Genomic DNA, 20,926 nt, shown 5'->3' with positions numbered 1-20,926 from the left:
AGAAACAAAAAGACATCTGCTCTAACTATGTGTCATTTCTTATGCCAGGAACAAATACTTTATGATGAGATTTCCACAGTAAAGTGATGTGGTATGTACTTAGTAGTGCTGGCTTGTAGCAAGGTTACAGTATTTTAAGAGGCACTCTTTAGACAGGCTGAGGAATCCGAGAAACAACTGGCCCAAATATCAAGAGGCTGGACAACGGGAAAGGACAAGAATCGAAGATTTATACCATAAAAGTCAACTCTTTCTAAAATCCTTGAGACAGATAAATACTGGGTGAATGCATTACCTATTTACATATTTTCTTAAGACCCTGGTGCTTGTAACTATTTATCTTGCCAAAAGCCAATGAACAAAGATAAAGTTTTAGAAACAGCCAACCAAACCACTGCTTAGCTGAACAGTGTAGAGGAATTTTATTTGGGGGAGGAGTGGGTGGACAGATTTGTGGCCTTCTTGTTGAGATTTTTATACTGCATATATTTAATAAAGCCATATTTCAGGTAGAAGAACTATTTTTCTGGTTTGTATAACAGAATTCAAATTTATCACTATGTCATGGTGTTCCTTCCTCCTTTCCCTCTAAAATAAGAAAAGAAAGGCCACATACATAAACACCTATTAAATCTCCAAGTTTATGGAGAATGGTTTCAAAGTTTTTCTGAGTTGTAAAGTGCCAAGATCCCACAAGGTCTTGCTGGGAATGTGACATATAAAAATGATGAATAAAAAAACAGAATGAATTCAAGTTTTGCTTATAGGGTTGGGGACAGTGGTGCACACCTGTAATCTCAGCACTTTGGAAGGCCGAGGCAGGAGGATTGATCGCTTGAGGCTTGGAGTCTGAGGTTGCAGTGAGCTATGATGATACACCACTGTACTCTACCAGCCTGGGCAACAAAGCAAGGCCCTATCTCAAAAACAAACAATTTTGCTCATAGACTAAGAGGAACACCCAGGAATGAATTATGGAGAACATTCTGAAACTGAGCTTTGTGCCACTGCATACTGGTGTACCAAGAATAGATTATGGGTCTGCCTGGATATCACACAGCACCCAATCTGCAGCCTCCAGTAGTAAGCCCCCTCCTCTGTTTATCCCAGCATGCCATACAAACACTACTGCTTTCCAGGTGTGCCATAACATGTGAAAGTTAAGGAAGCACAGTTCTGAAAACAGTGACCCTATATTATACCATACCCAAACAAGGCTGGGCAAATATCAGTATCTATGTTTTTGGAAAATAACAATAAATCTATTGCTAGAAAATACTCTTCTCATGTTCAGATACCCATAAGCAGTTAGTGGCTCCATACTGGATAGCCTAGGCCTCTAAAACAGTACAGATAGATACTGAATTTTATTGCAAATCTGAGAATGCTGGAACTAAGAGAATTCTTAACCTGTTTTTCTTTCTTTTTTTTAAAGACAGAGTCTCACTCTATTGCCCAGGCTAGAGTGCCGTGGCGTCCGCCTAGTTCACATTAATACATCAAGTAGAGTTCTCAGGCGAGTATCACCTTGGTAATGCGGCTAGATCAGCACTCAAGACTGATTTTGTCTTAACAAAGTTTAAAAACAAACATGGAAAGGATCCAATCAAGCCCAAGTACTTTAACTATATGCTAGGACAAAATCCAACACTCAACAACATAAATTCACCATGTTTGGTTTCCAGTCTATTAATAAATTACCAGAAAGATAAACAAGAAGGAAAATATGACCCATAATCAGAAAAATAAGCCAACAGAAACTAACCAAAAACAACAAAAATGATGAAATTAAGGTCCTAGCAAACCCAGACCTAAAAACAGCTACTGAAATATGCTCCATATGCAAAAATAAATCATGAACATGATGAAAAATGGAAGACAAACGACAAAAAAATGGACGTCTAAAAATGAAAAATGTACTATTTGAAATAGAAGATACAATGGCTAGGACTAACAGATTAAATACTGTAATAGAATAGATCAGGAACTTGAAGACCTGGCTATAGAATTAAAATGAAGCAAAGCGAGGGAGAAAACAAAAGACATGACCTGTGGGATAGTATCAAGTGTTTTAACAGTCCTGGGGTGGGGTAGAGAATATTTGGAAAAAATTACGACTAAAATGTATATACGCAAGCACGATGACACTGTATGTAATCAACACAAAGGGGTCAGTTATAAATCCAGACTTTTACAGGTATACAGAGGCAACACAAAAACCATTAGCAGCCTTGCCCTGGTGATACGATTTTACAAAATTACAAATTCTTTGTAAAATTCCTGTATTTCAAAGTATAACCTTCCCTTGATTTACAAAGTAAATTTCAGTATGTACATTAAGCCCATGCCCTGGTTTGATAAGTAAAACAGAATTGGGTTTTAGGCTTAGAAAATAAAGAAGCTTTTTTTGGTATCATGAACATTTGGCAGAATATTTTAAGTTATGCAGACCATGGAACAATCTTTTCTTGTTGAAAACTGTCCTACAAACTGCCAACTAGCTAGCTATCACACTTGGCCCATGCCTAGTAAATGCCAACAATGCCCCCAAATGATTGGTAGAATTAAGTTAAAAAAAAAAAAAAGAATTCAATAGGACAAAGGGGTTTTACAGTGTGTATATATAAATAGATGATATGATGAAACTGTAACAGACATTAAGTCTTTATGCTCAAAGAAGATTTTTACTTTATAATTTTCAAGGTTATTAGGAACAGAGGAGTTGACAAAAATCTAGCGGAAGACTGATATACCCCTCTCCAACCCCGACAGATAACAAGAGTAGGGAAAGAGGTGAAACTTGGGGGGGGGGGAAAGGGATAGACACCTAAAAGATATAACTGACACACAAATACAGATTCATACCAATATGAAAAGTATGTATTTCTTCTAAAAAGGTATGCAATTCGAAAACCTCATACATTAAGCCACAGAGAAAGTCTTAAATAATTCCAACTGTAAATTTAAAGACCACATCCTCTAACCACAATAAAATAGCTAAAGATTAATAACCAATTGTTTAATCAACTATTTTGTAACCTGAAAACTCTATTGTTATAAAAGCACTTTAAAAAGATTTACAGGAATCTCGGCCGGGCGCGGTGGCTCACGCCTGTAATCCTAGCTCTGGGAGGCCGAGGCGAGTGGATCGCTCGAGGTCAGGAGTTCGAGACCAGCCTGAGCAAGAGTGAGACCTCGTCTCTACTAAAAATAGAAAGAAATTATCTGGCCAACTAAAAATATATATACAAAAAAATTAGCCGGGCATGGTGGCTCATGCCTGTAGTCCCAGCTACTCGGGAGGCTGAGGCAGGAGGATCGCTTAAGCCCAGGAGTTTGAGGTTGCTGTGAGCTGGGCTGATGCCACGGCACTCACTCTAGCCCGGGTAACAAAGTGAGACTCTGTCTCAAAAAAAAAAAAAAAAAAAAAAGATTTACAGGAATCTAAGTATGTATGTATTTAAGATAGCATTGTTTTGTATAATAAAAAAATGACATCATAATCACCGTAAACTAACCAACTTACAAAAATTAAAGAATAAGAACCTTGAAATCCCACCACTGAAACACAACATAGGGAACAGATGAAGTCTTTTGGCAAATTCATGCAAATTATTTATCAGATGTATTTATATACAAGATGATTTTAAGAGATTGTGCAATAATGAGATCACGGGTCTTTAAAATTAACTTCACTATTTTTTTAATCTCACAAATAAACTACTTTGCAGAAAAAGGGTAATCATCACTCTTAGCCCACTTCTGGGAAAACCACTGTTATCTTAGTATATATCCCTTCCGAAGGCTGTCCACATGTAGCTGCACATGCTCAGTTAAAAAAATAACAGATCTGTATTGAGAAACATGTGGACTACGATACACCACTGAGTTAAAAAAAAAAAATTACAAAGCAAAGGGAATTTCGGAATAGTGACTAGAGCTTAGGAAGGGAGATGAGGTAACAGATATGTAACAGCCATTAGTATAAAAGTTACCACAGAAACCTTGATAGATGAATCTCCATGAGGTGGAGAAAGTAAAGATATACTACTACATACCATTCAAATGACTAAAATTTAAAAATCTAGCAATACCTAGTGCTGGTATTGAGCAATTACTCACATATTACTGATGAGAATGCAACATGGTGGGGCATATAGCATACCCAACTTTGGGGTGGAAAAAAAGTTCAGCAGTTTGCAAACAAACACTTACCTGTGACTCAACAACCCAAAAGACCCTCGAACTGGGAAATGAATAAATAAAATGTATTAGCCACACAACGAAACACCACTTAGCAATAAAAAAGAAACAACTACTGATACAAGAAGTAACACAGATAATGCAAAATGCATTATGCTAAGTGAAAGAAGCCAGATTCAAAAGGCTATACCCATACTACATGATTCCATTTATACCCTATTCTAGAAAAGGCGTAACTAGAAGGAGAGAAAACAGATTGGTGGTTGTTAGGGGTAGGGTGGGGTAGAGACTGACTACAAAGAGGCCTGTAATTTTGAAAAGTGATGGAACTTCTTTGTATGTTGACTGTTGTGGTGGCTATATGACTAGGTTTTTGTCAAAGCTTGAAGAACTGTGCGCTAAAAAAGGTGGATTTCACTGTGTGTAAATTGTAAACCATACCATAAGAAAACAAAAACAAAATCTCATTCCAGGCACTCTAAAATCCTAATCTGATGTTTTCCTGATGTAAAAACCTTCAAGGGTCCTCTAAAGACCATAATATTTTAAAAGTTCTGCTTGGTTGTCAATCTTCTTCATAATATGAACACTTTCCTTAACCACACAAGAGCATTTACCAAACTGTAATAAGGCTAATGTTTTAACCCTACCACGTGTAAACTGATGCCCATCCTCACGCTGCCTTCTTTTAGCTTGGGTGTATTTCAGCCTTGCCTGAAATACCTCCTTTCGTCTCCCCATTCCTTTCTGTATATGGCTAGCAGGAAAATAATAATTCATACCAGCTCAAAAACGTAGAAATACACCAGAATGTAGCTATAGATCTAATAAAAGTATAATTTTTAAACAATAAATCAAAGATAAATAGACTAGAAAAAATATTTACATTTTCCAAAACAGTTCATACAACATTCCTCACAGAAGAGGAGCATAAGGAAATATGCACTCACATTAAATTCAAGACATTTTTTCTCTCTCAAACTAGAGGAAAAATTAATACAAATTGTTCAAAGGCTATGATATTTGCCTATGTTATAGTCAGCAGAATGCATTATGACAATCTTTTGGAAAACTATTTCTTAACTTGTATCAAAAGCCACAAAGCATTCAAACTCTTAGAACTTCATGTCAGAAGTTAACCTACTGAAATAGTAAAAAGACTTCAATGCATAAAGATGCTCACTAATGTCTTTAGATTCTCTAAAGCGTTAGAGAATATAAGAGAAATATCAAATGTTCTTACCCTGTCAATATGCTTTTTTTCACATTTTGGTCTAATTTCTCCTAAAACCCTCTTTTCCTTTTTCTTACAAGCTCTAGCTCTTCATTAACCATCAGGCCAGGGCAACAAGATGCTGGGGATATAGTGGCAGCTAAGTCAACTAATCTTTATGAACTCCAAATTTCTCATTTGCAAAGAAACATGGGTAGACAGTCTCTGTCTTCAGAGGATTTATCTTTCATAGAAGACATACAACATCTATCCAGACACTCACGTAACTCAAAAACATCTAGGGGAGGAATAAAAAAGAATCATGGCTGGAGCAAAATAACATGCTTTCATTGTGAAACTTCTAATACGAAAAATTAAAGACCTGAAGCGACAACACGTCTGCAAAAGCTGTGTACTTCCACCCATGACCATGAGTCTCCACTAGAGAAGCTGAAATTGATCAACAACAGTAATCCAATGACGACACTAGAATGGAACTGAGGTGATAAAGTCCAATACTTTCTCCTCTGCTCCAGGAGCAGCACTGCTGCAGCAGTAAACCACGGTAATCCTGCCACCACCTATCACACTACACTTTCAGGAGATGGGCCTTTCCTCACTTTTATACATCAAAGTCAGAAACTACGTATACACATGTAACAGAAAGTTCCCCATTTTTCAAACATAACCAAAAATAGCAGAAAAGTTACCTGATATCAATCTTTTTTCGTAACTTATTTTTAGCACAGTTTTAGACTTACAGAAGAGTTGAAAAGAGAGTACAGGGAATTCCCTTATACCCCTCACCCAGCTTTCTCCTTTTGTTTACATCTTGCATTCCTATGGTACATTTGTCACAACTAAGGAATCAACTAACTCCACAGTTCATTCAGATTTCACTAGGTTTTCTCTAGTGTCCTCTTTTGGTTCTGGGACCCCACCCCAGGATACCCCATTACATTCAGTCATCATGCACGTGTCCTTAGCTTCCTCTGGTCTGTGAGGGTTTCTCCCGACTTTCCTTGTTTTTGATGACCCTGACAGTTTGAGAACTGGTCAGGGACGCTGCAGTATGTCTCTCAATTTGGGATTATTAAATGATTTTTTCATGGCCATGCTGCAATTATGGGAGTTGCTGGCAGGAAGACCACAGAAGTAAAGTGTCATTCTTATCACAGCATTATCAAGGGTATATCCTACCAACATGACTTATTGTGATGATAACCTAGATTACCTGGGCTAAGGTACTGTTTGCCACTATAAAGTTATTCCCCTCTCCCTTACATACAATGTACTCTGGAAGAAAGTTAATAAGCACTGCCCCCATTCAAGGGATTTAAGCTCCATCTCTTTGGTATCTACATAAATTATTTGAAATTTTTCTGCATTTAAAGTTTGTCTCTTCTCCACTATTCATTCAAGAATTTATTTATCAGTATGAACTCATGGATATTTATTTCATACTCTGGGTTATAATCTAATGCTACATTATATAATTCACTACGTTGCTCAAATTGTTCCAGATATGGTTATTAAGAGATCTTTCAGGTTGGCTTCTGGGTCCCTTTTACATACTTCCACCTTTCTGTTTTTTGAGCCCTTATGGAATGGAAAAAAAAATTTAACTTTTATATATTCTTATTACTACCATAAATTTAACATTACTTATAACTCTTTTATTCTGTAGTTACATACTAAGTCTTAAGAACTGAACTCTCTCAGTGAGTTCTGTAGAGAAGTATAAATGTATCAAGAACAAAAGGACTAAGTAGGGTAAAGGTTAGAACCATAACTAACTCCTCTGGGTATCTGACCATAACTAAGATTTTCTTTTCTGGAATAGATTAATCATTTGGTTTGCTGAGGTTCTGAAAGTTAAGAAACTGTTAGCTTACTTAGAAGTTTGAACATATGCCTCCAACTTGCATTTCCTAATATTAATCTTCTGGTATTTATTTTCTTTTCAGATGTTGGGTGGTGGGGGAGGTGAGAACACAGCAGGTACACAGATCACCTTTACCTCTGTTCAATTCAAGGGTCCACTGTCAAAACATTGTGGCACAGAGTAGCAGAGAAATGTGATTCGCATTTTGATCTGATTTGTTTTAACCCTTAGAATTCCCATTAAAGAAGTATGCTATTCTGTTAGGACACATGACCCATTTTCATGATCTTTTCACCTTTATTTGTCCTGCATATTCTATACAGCAAATGATGAACTTTACAATTAGCCCCCCATAGCTAATTAGAATATGATTAGCCTAAATTTCTTCTCAATGGCACTAATTTCTCCCCATATAAGAGAACATTTTGGTGAATAATACATCTATAAAATGCTAGTTTCTCATTAAGGAGTAGCCTAGCATTAGGTACAGCTATTTCCCTACAGACGACTATGATGCTCTTTTATCACTGGTGGCCTCTAGAGGGAGCTCAAAGTTCTTATTATTTTTCCCAAAGGTCAGGACACTCCTCCCACAAATGAGTTAGTTCAAGATTTAAGAATGGTTTTATTACAGCTCCCCGAAGAGTAAGTTAAGTTTGTCGTTTAGGAATCTCTTCCTTCTCAGAAGTAAATAAGGCTTGACCTGCTCACCTGCTTCTGGGGAGCAGGCCCCAATCACTTCTTCCTCCCCCTTCAATCTCCCTTCCTCTCCCTGTGACTCTCTTCAAACAATCCTTTCCCACTTGGCACTGACTATGGCTGATTCCTGTAACCTGAGAGGCTGAAGGAGGACAGGACTAGTCACCAAGGGTCAAGTGCTCCCTCCCTCTGGCTTACTCTGGTTACTTTTAGTGCAGCAGGTCACAGTGTTTCCACGTTCTTCAGAGGGAGCTGCCTATCTGCCCAGGCACTCTCTCCCAAGGGCTGAAGGATCTTTACCTTAGCACACCTGTAATACATTCTTAGGGCCACATCTGTAATAACTCATGTAGGAAATGGCCTAAAGTCAGACTGTCAAATCCCCACTTCACCACTGCCTGTATGACCGTGAAGAAATAACTTAGCCTCTTAAAAGACTGTTTCCCCATATTTAAATACCTGCGCCTCATAGAGTTGCTTTGACGTACATGGTAAGCACTCTCGTAAGCTTAAATTTGCCAGTGTTTAGGTTTTGTTACAGAAAGCAGAAACAAGCATTAATTGTTTCTAGGCTGTTCCAGTCAATCTAGCTTGGTAAAGAAGTTTTCCAAAAGGTCCAGCTTAGCTCACTGGAACCCAAGGCTAAAGCTCTGCTGTCTCTGCGTGTGTGCTCACAGAGGCCTCAAGGGCAGGATTCTGTACTCCTGTGCCTCTTGGCCAAAATATTGCCTCAGCTTCACCATGATTTCCAACAACCAGATTATGGAGAAATCTGCATGGAATAAAATTAGTGCTACTGGCTTTTTTTTCTTCAACCTCTGACTCAGTGAACAGGAACATGTTACGGGATAAACTCAGCAAAGAGCACTGGCTACTGATGCTCATAACAGAACCTACATTGTAATGCTGCCATGAGAGTCAGGGTCCATAGGGTTATTTCCAGAGATGTGTTCTGGAACCAGTCTCCCTTCTTTATAACTTGTTCCTGGACAATCTGATATCATGTTTGGATAAAATGGAATGGAACCATACCCTCCTGCAACAAAGAACAGAAAGATAAACAGTTGCTGATACATTTAGTCTACATGTGTGATTTTAACAGACAATAAGCCTTGGTGTATAACTGTTTTGTGTTTTGGAAAGAAGAGCTACAAAAGGGGCATTCTAAACTTATAGTTACCATCTTCATTAGATGCTCCCCAACTTTTAACTGGCTCATAATTAATTCCACAAAGCAAATCACCTCACATTCAGCTGCCTTATCAAATATAATGCAATTAGTTTCTCATAGAAATTATACAAACAAGTAGTATTGCACAAAACTCCTGTGTCTATGTATGCCTCATTAAGACATTTTTATAATCAAGAGGGTTATCTGGTTATTAATATCTGCCTAAAATCTTTACAAATTTTGATTATTATGGCCAAGTTATAAAAATCAAAAAGCACTACCAGTTCTACAAACTGGATACAAAGAGGCAGAATATTTAGAGAAAAAGGCTAAAGAAATCTTTAAGGAGTATTACCAAAAAATTTATAGACTTTATTCCTTCTTTTTTTTTCAATGATCTTTTGTCACTGGATATAGACTATTCCAATAGCAATTTTAAGTAAGAATAATCCAATTAGATATGCACCTTAGATTATTGAAACTGAAAAGGACTGGGATTTGGGAAGAATGTAAGTAGAGGGAAAACTGGACAGCAACCTGGAGTTACTGCAGAAATCCTGGTAAACACCGATAGTGATCTGAGCCAGTCTAATAAAATATTAATAACAATGTTCTCCTACTAGCAACATTTGAAACATATGTACAGTATGTCAGGTCTTTAATCCTCACAACAAACCTATAAAGTTGGTTGTATTAATATACCCATTTAATAGATGAAGAAACAAAAGACGGGACAGAAGTGACAAATTTTAAAATACACTGATAAAGTACATAAAAGGACTGAAAAGGTGTGGAGAGCTAAAAACGAAAACCAAGAATAATGTCCAGGTACTCATGCTGTATGACTGTTCTTAATATCATTAATAGGTAGATATTAACTTTACATTAAGTATTATCTAACAACATTGAAATGCCAGATACAACTTTAAAGAAAAAAGATAAGATTCATTGGCTACATAATCCAAAAGATTATGTCAAGAATGGTTTCACCAAAAGTCTTAACCAAAAGGAATACCTCATATACCATTACAGAAAAAGAAACTTATGAAGAAAATTCTTTTTGTTTATCTTTTCTTTTTAAAATCCTTTCCCTCTAGTTTTAGTAGGTTAAGTTAGCTCAAGGTGATAATTTCCTGATCTGGTTTGCAACTGCCTTTAAATTGCAATTCATTGTCTCCACTATCCTTTTAAAACAACTGTAATAATGCTTTTCAAATGACTTGAAAGTATTTTCACAGGATTTCTTTTTCCAAGATGGAATTTCTCTTTCACGAATCTCACTGAAAAGGAGAATTAAACACTAAAGGTTTTCTCTACTTAACTTAGTTCTTAAAATGGATCTTACTTTTTTATAAATCTTGTGAATTTTTGTTTTGTTTATTCCTAGAAAGTCATTCCTTTAATAAACATTTTACTAAGTATCCACTGCATACGAGACACTATTTCCAGGTGCTAGGATTCAAGACCAAGACAAAAATCCCTGCCCTCATAGATCTTACATTCCTGTGAAGACATACTATAAACAAATAAATAATAAATATAAAATGTATCAGGTAGTGCTTAAGTGCTATAAAAATATAAAGCCCAGTAAGAGAATAGAAAGTAATGGGGTGGGGAAATACTATTTCAGGTAGGGTGGTCAGGGAAAGCCTCTCTGAGATGACTTAGGCAGGAACCAAAATGAAGAAACAGGAATGAGTCACCCGAACTTGTATTCCAGTGAGGGGGCCCAGCCTAAGGGGGAACGAGGTTGGCAAACTTGGTAAAAGCAAGAAAGCCCATAAAACCAACGCAGAATCAGCAAGAACAGTGGTGGCAGAAGAAACTGGAGGACTCCGCCCAGGCCAGGCCACATCGGCCTTATAGGCCATGTGGGCTTGTTCTACGTGTGATGAGAAGCCACTGCAGAGTTTCTAATTTATGTTTTAAAGTGATTACCTGTTTGTTACACGAAACAGTGCAAAACTGGAAGGAAAAATGGTTAAGTTATTGCAGCGGCCTAAGCAAGAGATGAGGAGGGTGAGGACTCAGGAGGCAGCCACAGAGAAATGCATGACTTCAGGACACATCCCAAGCACAGCACTGCCAGAACTGGATGGACAGAGTTGTCAAAACCAAGGTCAATGAGGAGAAAGGCAACATCATTTAATGAGTGAGACACTAGGAAAGACCAGATTGAGGTAAGAACAGAGTCAAAATTTCCATTTTCACATCTTTGGTGTAGATTTCAACTGGACACGCAAGTCCAGTTGGCAGTGCGACATTAAAATATGTATATTTTGGTTCCAGGCTCACAGCTCCTATAATCCTTGTAATTTCCTAAGTGACAAGAGCAATGAGTATCTTTTGTTAAAATATTTCACCTTTTACCCTTGGTTCCTAAAACAGCTCCAGAGTGGTAACAAGCCCCCTCTCAACCATGGGGAGCTTATGTTAATGAGGTGATTTTTGGAAAGTTCCAAATAAACACAGGATGGGGGCTGGTTGCCAGGGAATCTAACCTTGTGCTCAGAGGGTTAGAACTCCCAGTCCTCCCCCTGCCCCCTTGCCCATCCACCAGCTCTGGGGAAAGGAGAGGTACTGACCACTAGGTGGCCACTAACAGCCAAGGATATAATCAATCACGCCTAAATAATGAAACCTCCATAAGACCCCAAAAGGACAGAGTTTATGGGTCTTCCAGGATGGTGAACAAGAACACATCCATGAGCTGGGAGGGTGGCACACCCCAATCCACAAGGATGGAAGATCCTGCATTCAGGACCCTTTCAGATCTCACCTTTCAGATCTCTTCATCTGGCTGTTTATTGGTATCCTTTAAAATACCCTTTATGATGAATGAGTAAGTGTTCCCTGAGTTCTGTGAGCCACTCTAGCAAATTAATCAATCCCAAGGAGGGGATTATGGGAACCTTGATTTATAGCCAGTTGGTCAGTAGCACAGGTAAAACAACCTGGGGTTTGTTGACCGACATTGGAAGTGGGGGACAGTCTTGTGGGACTGAGCCCTCAACCTGTGGGATCTGGTGCTCTCTCTAGTTAGTTGTGAAACTGAACTGGAGGGCATCCAGCTGCTGCCCACAACAGAACTGACTGCTTGATGTATGGGGGGGGAAGTCCCCATATAGCTGGTGTCAGAGGCATGTTGTGAGAGTGTAATAGAGGAAACTCACCTTGCTTTTTCTACATAGGCAGCTAGATACATTTGACAGCAGTTTAAGGGAAAGGAGATATAATAAGGGCATCATCAGCCCAGAGAAGACATTTAAAGTCATGTGACATTTCAAAATGATTTGCTAGCACGTGTACATAAAGAAAACCACTGGCCTGGTCACAGGGATGAGCCCCGAAGCCCTTCCACATTCAGTGGCTGAAGAGAAAGAACCTGGAGAGGTAGGGAGTTTTTCTGGAAGCCAGGGAAAGACAGTGTTTCTAAAAGGAGGCTGTGATGAACTGCATCTGAAAGTACTTACAGGTCAAGTAAAGCAAGGGCTGAGAATTAAACTTGGTTTTGGTGACATGGACTTTTTGTGGGTGATTCCAACAAAAGTGGTTTCAGTGGATTAGCTTTAAAATACAAACTGCTGTTTCCTGGGGCTTTATTTTATATTAGTAGTTGTCAAAATTAGTTGAATTGTCTAGGTTGAAATCACTGTTCTAATACAGTGTGAAATTTGGCTTATTAAAGGCATGCTCTTAATAACTGTCATAGATGAAGATTTCCCTCTACTTTTACCTATCTTGGGTTACTCTGGGAAACAGGATGGAGAGAGTTAAACAACTTCCAAGTTGACTCATCATGTCTTGTGTGTTGCTGACCTCTCACAGCTGGGTGTATTCAGAGTAGTAGTTTTTTTCAAGAATAGTACTTGAGTGATATACTCTGAGTCATTGCAAGCCTTAAAAAATGCCATGTTGTTGCCCTGCCTATGTGAAGGATAGCTTCACCAATTTTGGATTCTTAAGTTATAACAGTTTTTTTCTTCAGAGTTCTCTGGATGATAATCTACCATCTTTTAGCACAGCACTATCCATCAAAACTTATGATGATGGAAATGTTTTACTGTATACTGTCCAGTATGGTAGCCATTAGCCACACCAAACTACTGAACACCTGAAATGTGGATACTGCAACTGAGAAAATGAATTTATTTTAATTAACTTAAATTTAATAGCCACACATACCAAGTGGCTACCATACTGGACAGCACAGTTCTTCCCATAGAGAACTGAAAAGGGGCAGCCCAACATGGAAGCCACCAAAGCCTTCTTGTAACCTAACCTCAGAAGTGACAGCCCATCACTTCTGCCATGCTTGTAGAAGCAAGTTGGGAGGTCTAGCCATATTCCAGGGAAGGGGATTACACAAAGACATGAATACTAGATGGCAGGGTCCTTGGCGGCCCATCTTAGAGGCTGCCTGCCATATTTCTTTGGTCAGCTTACAGATTCAGTAATATGTGACCAGGTAGTAGTGCTGTAGGCCAAAGGAGGCAGCTTCAGAGCAGAGTTTCAACTTAGTGCTTCATGGTTAAGTCTCTTTCCTGCCATCACTGAGTGGACCCTCTGAGGGCCATAGTCCCCTCGGTAAGAGCCATTCTGAGCTATTTTGTTTTTAATCCCAGCCTCAAAGTACAAAATACATCAACCAACTGCCCTATGGGTCACCCTTCAATTTGAACTTTGGCTACTCAAAGTAGGAGGGCTTCACAACTACATAAATCAACACTAAGACAGTCAGTAAGGCCTTCCTTCACTATGTTTCTCATTGGTACTGGTGCCTACCAAAATTCTTTTTAGGTTAGTTACGGCACCCTTCCAGGGTTTCCAAGGATACTAAACTCTCCTCATTATGCCTATTGGTCATTTCTGTGTGTTTGTCTGTTTGTTTTAACACATGGGCTTAGATAACCATCCTCCCCGGGAAGTCAACACAGCTATTTAAGTAAGGCACTTTATACACATTCTTTAAGAGACTCTGTTTTGATAAATACGACAGGAAATGCTTATTGTTTTTCCCAGCAATATAATTCAATTCCATTGTTGGATAAAACAAAGATGTTTTAATCTACACCATCAATTTGCAGGATATTTCCTACTTCGGTAATTTAAGTAAGTGTTCATAATTTCTTTAAAAAAAAAAAAGTAACGTCACCAAACTTAGTTCAGTTTAAAATATTACAAAAATTTAGCAAGCACAGCAACATTTTAACAATATCTACAATCTTAAAAGGAACCAGAGATACAGCTGCTCACCAGTATGTACTAATTAAACAGCCAGGAGGAACTAACCACACAGATTTATAAAGAAGTACCCAAAACTACATGCCCAGCAGTGAGCGACTAGCATTGTGGAATGTGCATAATACTTACAAGACAAATCTTAAGTTAGAATACCAACAGTATTTTAACTCACAAACCAAAATATCCACTCTTGGCTTAACAATTTAAAAAACTTTCCTACACCATATATTAATAGCTCCTCTATAACATCCCCCACCCCACCAAAGATAATTTATTCACCCTACCTCCTGAGAATACTAATGAAGGCGATAGGACGAAAAGAATCAACAAAAACTGAATCAGACAGCAACAAATTTTCTGATCTGATACCCTGGTACAAAGTGTACAGTCTACTGGTGTGGATTCCTTCATGCCTAAAATTTTGGTCTAAAAAGCAGGATATAGTATCTTATACACACGCTATTATTTTAATTTTTTTCATTTTTTGCTATGAGGAAAGTCCACAATTTTGTAAAGCTTAGTATATTAAGAACAATAGTATACCAGAATTTAGATCTAAGAAAACAATTAAACCTACTTTTATATGAATTCTATGAATTTCTCTTTTCTATGGCAGAGAAAGCAAAAGCTAAGTGTTCTTGGACAAGAATAAAAAGGGATTATAAACATTTTATTGATATACTTGTTAAACATGGAGATGCAAAACACAAGCATTTATCTCTCCTCTCTAAATCCCACTAAAATGGCAGTAAATTAATAAAAACAGTTTAAAAGAAAAAGAACGGGCCGGGCACGGTGGCTCACGCCTGTAATCCTAGCACTCTGGGAGGCCGAGGCAGGTGGATTGCTCGAGGTCAGGAGTTCGAGACCAGCCTGAGCGAGACCCCATCTCTACCAAAAATAGAAATAAAAATTATCTGGACAACTAAAAATATATATACAAAAAAATTAGCCAGGCATAGTGGCGCATGCCTGTAGTCCCAGCTACTCGGGAGGCTGAGGCAGGAGGATCGCTTGAGCCCAGGAGTTTGAGGTTGCTGTGAGCTAGGCTGACGCCACGGCACTCACTCTAGCCTGGGCAACAGAGCAAGACTCTGTCTCAAAAAAAAAAAAAAAAAAAGAACGAAGAGTACATACAAGGAAATAGCACAAGGAAGATGACAACAAATGTGTGCTGGAAAACAGATAACTTAGCAGAATAAATGAAACTGAAACCGCTGAGCATGCAAAAGGGGTTGCCAAGAAAAGGAGAGCAGATTCACTGCACAAGAGGGCCAGGAAACAGAAGCACCAGGTACCTAGGAAAGCTGGCAGTGAGGGATGAGACTCACAACAGGGCTAGCGGTTGCATATAAGAAGCAGGTAAGTTCCACCCTAAAATAGAGAACAAGTTTACTTTCTGAAGAAACTGAAGGGAAGAAGGTATCCGTTGGAGCTGAGGCCAGTGGTGAAAACCAAACTGAAAACAAGATGAAGTGAAAGGCTGCATACTAATCCATGAGCTGCCCCGCCATCTTCCTGGCTCCCAGAACGTCAACAGCCCGGCTACCCACTTCCCTCTAAGACAGGACACTGAAGTTCCTTCTCACACAGAGACAATGACATTGAGAGTCCCGGGCTCATCACCCCACACTGAAGCCCACCAGCTGATTATCTCTGCCAGTGGACACAATGCTTCCAAACTACTTCTTAGCACCTCCTTCTTAAAGACTAAAAGACAACCACAGAATACCAGATACCAAAAGGAATAGGAAAAAAGAAACTCAAAGAAATAGAATGCTAAGATTAGAAAATTAAAACAAAACCAAAAAGCTATTAATCCTCTCTCAAAGAGAAGATACGCCATTTACAAAACAAGGGCGGCTAAACAAAACAAAATCAAACAAAAAGACTCTAAAAGAGAACTCTTAAAAATGCAATAACTAGAACTGTAAAAATCAACAAAAGTTGAAAACAAAAATCAAGGAACTCTCCCAGAAAGTAAAACAAAAAGATGATGGAAAATAGAAGAATAGAAAACAAAAATTAGAGGTTCCGTACAGAAAGTCCAAGATCCACAAAAGGAGTTCCAGAAAAAAAAACAAAAAACAAATATAACAGAGAAGGAAAAACCTGAGGGAAACAAATCTACAAGTTGAAAGGGTCCAATGAGTACCAGCCCAATGAATAAAACAGACCCATATCAAAGCACGTCATCCAGAAAGGAAAAAACAGCAAACAGAACGGCATCAGGCTGCTACAACTGCAACACTGGAAGCTAGCAGACAAAAAAAAAAAAATGCCTTCCAAATTCTGAGGGAGAATGTTAACCAGCCAAACCAGAAAGGCATCTCTTCCAGGCAGATAACATCTCAAAAATTTTTACCTCCCATGAAATCTTTCTCATGTTGTGATGAGAAAGTACTGGATGGTACTTCTGGTACTAGATGCTGTGCACCACAAGAAAATGACAGCATAAACCAAGAAAGAAAAAGATATGTGATCCAGGAACAAGGAGAACTAACAGAGGAGAGGCAAAAGGAATTCCCATGGTGATGATTACGAAGATAATAATGAAGGAAAATCCCAGGACAACAGCTGTGCACACTCAGAAACCGCCCAGATTGAAGCAGGCGTACTGGAGGGACAGAGCTCAAGGCAAAAGTAACCCTGATAGGACATCTGATGTGCTTCAATACAATGAGAGGAGATCAGACTCCTTTGAGAGGATTTGAGGATGATTTTGTGATAGACTGACAGAAAATGAAACAAAGCACTCCAGAATGAAACATGATACAGAAATCCAGGAAGAACATGAAATGATTCTTATAATCATGTAGAAATGTACACCGAGGCCAGGTACAGTGGCTCATACTTGCAATCCTAGCATTTTGGGAGGCAGACGCGGGAGGACTACGTGAAGTCAGAAGTTCAAGACCAGCCTAGGCAATAGCGAGACCCCATCTCTACAAAAAAATAGAAAAATTAGCCAGGTGTGGCGGCGTGCACCTGTAGTCCCAGCTACTCAGGAGGCTGACGCAGGAGGGCCAGCTGAGCCCAGGTGTTTGAGATTGCTGTGAGCTATGATGATGCCACTGCAACCCAGCCTGGGCAGAGTGAGATCATGTCTCAACAACAACAACAACAACAACAACAACAAAACCAATAAAAACCCCAAACCATTGAAAGGCACAGAAAGGTGATGGAAGATTTAAAAAACCAAACAAATGAATTAACAATGTTATAATAATAGAAAAAAAATCAGAATTCATTATATAGCAGCAGTACATAATACTGTCCACTCCTGCATTACTTTCCAATGGCTGTTTGCAACAAATTAGTACAAATCTGGTGGCTTAAAACAACATAGATTTATTCTCTCACAGTTATGGATGCCAGAAATCGGAAATCAGTTTCACTGGGCTAAAGTCAAAGTGTCAGATGGGCTGATTCCTTCTAGAAGCTCTAGGAAAGAAGCAGTTTTCTTGTCTTCTCTAGCTTCCGGTGGCCACGTGCACTCCTACCTCTTGGTTCCGGTCTCACATCTCCTACTCCTTCCCTCGATTTTCTTGCCTCCCTCTTATTATAGGATCCTTGTGAATACATTTAGAGCCTATCCAAATATTCCAGGATAATCCTCCTATCTCAAAATCCTTAATTTACTCACATCTGCAAGTCCCTTTGCCATATAAATTAACATCCATAGATTCCAGGGATTAGGATATGGATTTCTTTTGGGGGGCCACTATTCAGCCTACTACAACTCTGAACCTTGGCTTACACAATAAAAATGGTGTAACAATACTGAGAAACAGGAGAAGAGCAGTAAGAGGGGCAGAACAGAGCTCAAGTCTTAGCTACCATTTACATCTGTGGATAGCTAGAATTTATTTTTAAAGAACAGCTGTATGAGCACATAGTTTATAAATACGAAAGTAAATACTATTAAATAAAAGCAACAACTAAGAGTCTGGGACAATTAAAATGGATTCCACGTAAGGATAGGTGAGAGGAACAGTTCATTTTACTCATAAGCATTGTAAAACTATTGACTTTTTAAAACTACGTACATGAGCTACACGAATAAAGTAAAAATCAATCTAAAACAAAGCTAAATAAACTCAAATGGCTGGGAAAGGAGAGAGATCCTGATCTGTGATCAGAGATTGAAAAGGTGGCTCAAGGCTAACAAAACTAACAAAGAATCACAGGGATAAATATTAAGAGGTTACTTCCAGTTAAGGAGTTAAGATTTCATTTCTTAAATTCAACCTTTTCTTAACACTGCAGCAAATCTACTTGAAAAGAAAAGGCGTATTACTAACAAAGTAATATGCCTTTTAAAAGGTACAGTAAGATTTTTGTCCTGAGCTAAACTTGAAATACAAACACAAATTTAACAACTAGAGATGGCTAATGTGGATTAGGATGAAGCAAACTGCTCTTTTAACAGCAAGTACAAAGCTCTCAGGGAAGTGTTTTACCCATTCATTGAGAACAGTACAATGGATTTACTCGGTCTGTCAGAAATGCTGAGTAAAAAAATTAAGATACTACCCCCTACCTGGTCTCCCTTACCCCTAAAACAGGCCATAAAAGCTGCCTGGTCGCTCAAAGTGCAGTGCACAGAGCAGCAGCAGCCAACGCAGGCATCACAGGAGCTGATTAGAAACGCAAAATCCACGGGCTCCCCCCAGACTTAAATGCAGAATCACAATGTGCATTTTAAGCAGATTCTCAGGACATTCATACGCACATAAAGCTAGAAAAGTACTGACATCAGGCCAACACAATTCTTTTGACAAAACAAACAGCACACTTCTGAATAAGGAATGGAGAAGAAACAGGTCCTTCACTGGTACGATAAAACTTGCTTTCTATTCTCTTCAGACTCCTGTAGAATGCTCTAAGGGCTCTAAATATGTTTTCAGCCTAATCAAAGTTCTGGTAAAGGCTTCAGATCATAATACAAACAACTGAGTGGAAGAAAGAAGGAAACAGAAAATATTTATTTACAGAAAATAATTATTTACAGAATACACTGCTTACAACATCACCTTAGGTAGTAGCAAGGAGAGAGAAGAAGGCTTTTTAGAGCCTCAGCAGCTAAGGGTCAATACTCCTCTAACAGGTTTACTTGACACCATACCTTGAGACGCTCCCAAATTCCATCCCTACCTGCTTTTAGACACTGACACTAATAGTGAAGGATGCTTTGCACCCTAGGTCCACCGGATTTTATTACTCTTGAGAGAAGACACAAAGTATACAATTAAAGGAAATAAAACATTGGAAGATCTTGAGGAAAAAGGGAAAACGAGATTAAAAAATAGAAAATGAAACCAGCTTCGGTTGCCACATATTAATTTTTGTTTGTTTGCATTTTTTTTTTTTTTTTTTTAGAGACAGGATCTCGTTACGTTGCCCCGACTGCAGTGCAGTGGCTATCTGGCACAATCCTAGCTCAATACAGCCTCAAATTCCTGGCTCCCAGCACTCCTCCTGCCTCAAGCAAGACTCCTGCACGGCTGGGAATACAGGCATGCACCACTGCACCAGGCTCCACACAGTAATTTTAGTTAAAGCACCAGCCCCTAGCCTAACCCCAATTCTCATGAAACCATGAAACCAATCTTCTCTCCCTGGCTTTCCCAAACTCCTTACTTACCCAACTGAGTTAAAGAGCTATTCATTAAAGCAACAGATATTTACTGAAAGTGCCTAAAATGTGCCCCACACCTCAAAAAAATCTAGTTTATCTTGATTTGTGGACTAGAATAGGCTTCTATTCTTCTGTTAATTGTCAATCTGTTAATTTTGTTAATTAAGCATTAAATAGTGAAATAACTGTACCAATTAAATTTTCTGAAGGTTATTATGTGTCCAAACTAAGCACTAATGTACTTTAATCCTCTAAATAACAAGGCAAGTACTATATCCTCATTTACAGATGAGAAAACTAAAACACAACAGTTCTCAAGTTGATTTCCTTACTCTCTGCCTTCCCTTCCTTGTCCAAAACAAAAACAAAAACTACTTCATTTAGAAAGCCTTTCCCACATACTGTAGACCAACTTATTTCTTCCTTGAACTTCCATACAACTCTCCATAGCTACAATGTATGTATGCTTCAAAGGGGGAAAAAGGCTGACATCACCAAAGAAAAATAGACAAAGAACATGAACAGATACTACACATTTAAACATGTTTTAACAAATAACTGGAAAAGATTTTTCTGAATGGTTGATACTATGCCAGGTATTGTCAAGAGGTCAGGAAATGGACACTCCCATTCACTGCTGGAGGAAGTGAAAAATCAACACCAACTTTCTAAGGCAATTTGGCAATATACGCCTTAAGCCATTAAAAAAAAAAAGAAAGAAAGAAAAAAAAATCACACCTTTTGACCCAGCAATCCATTTCCAGAAATACATCCTAAAGTAATAAAAAGATTCTCAGAAGGACACTCATCATAATATTAATAGCAAATATCATACACAACCTAAATGTCTAAATTAAATACACTAGACAT

The 20,926-nt window shown here is 38.5% G+C and overlaps 1 protein-coding gene across 4 annotated transcripts in view; it reads right to left on the bottom strand.

Annotated features, from left to right (window-relative positions):
• Positions 1-20,926, bottom strand: part of PPP2R2A (protein phosphatase 2 regulatory subunit Balpha) — a 62,617-nt gene that overhangs the window by 24,468 nt on the left and 17,223 nt on the right. The window contains exon 1 of one of the 4 annotated variants that reach the window (XM_045535795.1): positions 8,898-9,052. The exons of the other annotated variants lie outside the window; for them this stretch is intronic. Within the exon in view, the coding sequence (XP_045391751.1) occupies positions 8,898-8,913 (16 nt within the window). The 5' untranslated portion in view covers positions 8,914-9,052. Of the gene's footprint in view, positions 1-8,897; positions 9,053-20,926 lie in introns of those variants that run through there. 4 annotated transcript variants of the gene reach the window in all.

This window comes from Lemur catta, chromosome 22, assembly GCF_020740605.2.
Source record: "Lemur catta isolate mLemCat1 chromosome 22, mLemCat1.pri, whole genome shotgun sequence".
Taxonomy (NCBI): domain Eukaryota; kingdom Metazoa; phylum Chordata; class Mammalia; order Primates; family Lemuridae; genus Lemur; species Lemur catta.
The sequence above is the reverse complement of the archived record's forward strand: the minus strand, read 5'-3'. Positions and strand labels throughout refer to the sequence as shown.